A 3,879-nucleotide genomic window follows, 5' to 3' on the forward strand; every position below is an offset into this window, starting at 1 on the left:
ACTCTCTCTCGTTTTATTTTTGAGCTTTGGCAAAAGCCACTGTGTCAATATTGTCCTACTTGGTATGCCGTCCGGAGTTGTCCAATATGGCGGACCATCTCGCACATGCGCACTGCAGATCGGGCAGAGCTGCAGATCGGGTAGTGACCGTAGTGACAGTGGCAGCAGGGTGGCAGTAATGCAACATTACGGATGCGAGCTGCCGTTAAAGACACCGTAGAAACAGCAGCAGAAGAAGACGAAGCAGAAGCAGAATAAGAAGAAGCAGAAGAAGAAGTCAGTGAAAGTGCGTTCAATCTTTTGATATCACTAAATGTATAATATACTGGATTAGAAGATAACAGAGGAGCCTTTTATTAATATATATTGAGAGCTAATAAGTATTTGACTAAAGCTAACGTTACACGCCTATCAGTAACCTACAACAAGACATACACACCTAACATATTATATTTTATCGTAGATTAATCGTTCGCTATTAACGTTACGACACAAGTATCGTATGAAATGCACAATTGTTTTTTGTTGTTGCTATAAAACACTAACTTAATCTGCTATATTAAGCGTTAGCTTTAGGAAACAAAGTGTCTTGTATCTAGGGTGACATGTAACTTAATTGAGGCTAGTTAAGTATTCTGACATTCTGCTTTTTGTTTAGTTAATGGATGGGTTTCATGTTTTAGTTTGAAAGACAGGTTAATGTGGAATATTTGTCAACGATTTGTTAGGTTATCAACCCGCTTTACGTCCCCCAATGTATCTAATACCCCGCTAACGGTGGGTTAACTGTTCACTGTTAGCATACAGCTAACAGCTGTCACTGTTAGCTCATTGCTAAATACGAGCTAACTGTATTTTAAATGGTAGCTACAACACCGAGATGAGCTGTAAATGTTCTTCGCGGATTCTGTTGGAAAAGCCGAACAAATTAATTCGTTTTTCTTATACGCAAAACTCTCCATGATCTCAAATAAAGGCTGTGTTACTTAAATTAACTTTCTGTTTTCCAGTTCGCTAACATCACACACAAGCACTTTTTCTTCCAACGTGCTGCTTAGCTGATCACTCGCCAAGCTTGGATATGATGTATACGTGCACTATAGTGTTTGCAGGGTGCTTTATGTACTTGCTTTCAATGACAACCTTTTTTTTAATGTTATTCTATAAACTACTGACTATTTATCTGTGTTGGAACTCAAGAAACACTGGAATGAAATGGCTGCCATACATGTAGAGATTGAGATTTAAGGAACATTTGGCCTCTTATTTTTTTTCCAGAGCTGTATGTTTAGGACGGCAATAAGCAATAAGAGACATTGATGCATTCCGAAATCAGAAGTGCATAACGTGTTTTATTTATATTGAAACCAAAATAAATATGATCCATAGCTTTCTATAAATAAGGTCATATTTGTTGATGAATAATTAAGTCGGACTGATCTGGGTGACATTTACTAACATGATTACTATTATCGGATTGTGGGCCACACATCATCAAATTCCCTTGTTTTCTAGGTAACTTAGCATCTTGTCATAAACAGATCTCACACTAAAATACGCTATACTTTCACCAGTGGCGAACCGTCAGGGCCTTCAAGGTATTCAGAGAATACCCTGGATAAAACAAAAAAAAATCGATTTAATTATGTAAATAAAATGAATAAATGAGAATCTCATCTGTATTGTTGATCTGTAATATTACAGTGTTACGTTGATTTGTTTGCCCTTCTCGGACCATGCACTACGCATTTCAGTGGTTTTGTGTTAGAAAAGAAAAAAATGCCTTTTATTTTAGAATGTCCTTTTACTTTTATACAGGTGCTGTCCTGATTTTATAAAAATAACTGAGACTTGAACAGAACAAGAATCCACTGTTCCCCTCCCTGACCTCCTGTTCCTGACCCTCTATGAAACACATCTCCAACCATGAATGAAGTAAATATAATCAGAGAGGGATGGCTTCACAAAAGAGGTAAGGAGGAAGAGAAACCGTAAGATGTCATTCACACTCGGTCTACCTGTATCTTAAATCTAAAACTATTAACAGATCTAGCATAACAAGTTATCTTAAAATGACAGATATGTTCCTATTGATTGTTGTTGTTATAATTGCATCCCATTTTTGACCCAGGTGAATATATCAAAACATGGAGGCCGAGGTACTTCATCCTGAAAAATGACGGTTCCTTCATTGGCTACAAAGAGAAGCCTGATCTTAACGACCAGATTTCACCTCCCCTCAACAATTTCTCAGTGGCAGGTCAGTTCTCCAGATGGTAAAACATCACTCCGAACGCCATTGCTTTCTACTCAAAGCTAGAAAGCTGTTTTGAGTTCCAAACAGCTCTATCATCAGCAGTTTCTGTTAATATCCTCATTGTGTTCTTCACAGAGTGTCAGTTAATGAAGACTGAAAGACCCCGGCCTAACACATTTGTAATCCGTTGCCTACAGTGGACCACTGTCATTGAACGCACCTTTTACGTGGACAGTAATGAGGAGAGGTAAGAACAGGGTAAAATATATGTCAAGCAAGCTGACATTTTGTGCAAAGAATATTGGGAAAACGTTTCAAGTGATTCATTAAATGGCATTCAGCTGCATTTGTGTGTCAAGCACTCTGCAATACTTGTTGTATTTGTTTGATGTAATGCCTGACAATATTTGGGATTTTTACCTGTCAGAGAAGAGTGGATGCGTGCAATCCAGTCGGTGGCAAATAGTCTGAAGATGCGAGAACAGGAGGAGGAGGAACCAATGGATCTGTTTGGCTCACCCAGCGAAAGCAGCCTGGAGGAGATGGAGTTGTCTCTGACCAAGAACGGCTCCAAAGTGGTGAGAGGATCACATCAGAGTTTCCATTAGAATTTTTTTTTGCCGGTCAAGATGTCCGTTAAAGTTGAAATCTTCCGGACAAAAGGAGAAAAGTGCCGGTCAAAGGTCTTCTTTGTTATTTATTGAGCTTTAAAACAAATTGATAACGACTCTATATAATAATATAAGAATAATAAACGGAGCCTCTCTTTTCCTCTCCTGACAGCCCTTCAGTTATACTCCTAAACAATAAGGTTTGCTTGGCAACGGGGTGTGGCAGCAAAGTATAGCGCAGCATTATGCATTTGTTTACAGGGGGCTCAAAATGTCTCCGTCAGGAGGATAAATATATTTTTCGACATTAAATGTTAGACATTTGAATTGACTCTTCTTGTCTTTCACATCAGTGGCGCAACTGATGCGGTATTGCGGTAAGGGAAAATTATTCTGACCGGACATTTTGACCGGAGAGATTTAGATTTGCCGTTTTTCCGCATATTTTACCTGTCTTAGTCCGGTAATTACCGGCTAACGGAAACTCTGGATCAGATGTGTGTTTTAAACATATTGAGCTAAAGTTTCAGATCAGTAGTTTACTGCCTTTTTATTTAAGGAGTGTTTAAATTAGCAGTCCATCTGCAGACAGTTCTCCGTTACATAAGATTAAAATGTGAGATTTTTCAGTTTTAATCAGTACCGTGCAGCTCAATAAGAAAAACAACTAGAAAATGTATTTCCTGCTGAAAATGTGTGCGAATGCTGTAAGCTGCGCAAATTTGTTGCTGAACTTAGCATGCAAATGCAGTAAGGAGGATACAGGAAAATCTATAGGGCTTTTATTTTTTCAGTGATGCAAATTATTCGCTTTTCGGCGCCTCCCGCTTTTTTAAAGCTGATTTGGGTGACTTGTGTAATTTGTTTGGGGGTGGGGGGGTCCATCTGTCCGTCCGTCAGTCAGTCCGACTGACAACTTCTCACTTCAAAAAAGAAGAAATCTAGACCGCAAAATAATTTAACAAGCGAGTGCCTGTTTTTCCTGGCCAAGGACAGGTTCCTTGAACACAA

General features: G+C 38.9%; 1 protein-coding gene across 2 annotated transcripts; it reads left to right on the forward strand.

Annotated features, from left to right (window-relative positions):
* Nucleotides 1-132: 132 nt before the first annotated feature.
* Nucleotides 133-2,901, forward strand: LOC104943126 (RAC-beta serine/threonine-protein kinase-like). Of its 2 annotated transcripts, none has more exons than XM_010768448.1 (5): nt 133-286; nt 1,819-1,972; nt 2,132-2,260; nt 2,393-2,504; nt 2,685-2,901. In XM_010768448.1, exons 2-5 carry the CDS (start codon nt 1,927-1,929, stop codon nt 2,863-2,865), a joined length of 468 nt encoding a protein of 155 aa, XP_010766750.1. In that variant the 5' UTR covers nt 133-286; nt 1,819-1,926; the 3' UTR covers nt 2,866-2,901. The 2 variants fall into 2 exon arrangements, with proteins under 2 accessions (XP_010766750.1, XP_010766751.1); XM_010768449.1 differs by having other exon boundaries at nt 133-276.
* Nucleotides 2,902-3,879: the final 978 nt, after the last annotated feature.

This window comes from Notothenia coriiceps, unplaced genomic scaffold, assembly GCF_000735185.1.
Source record: "Notothenia coriiceps isolate Sejong01 unplaced genomic scaffold, NC01 NC01_scaffold00005757, whole genome shotgun sequence".
Taxonomy (NCBI): Eukaryota; Metazoa; Chordata; class Actinopteri; order Perciformes; family Nototheniidae; genus Notothenia; species Notothenia coriiceps.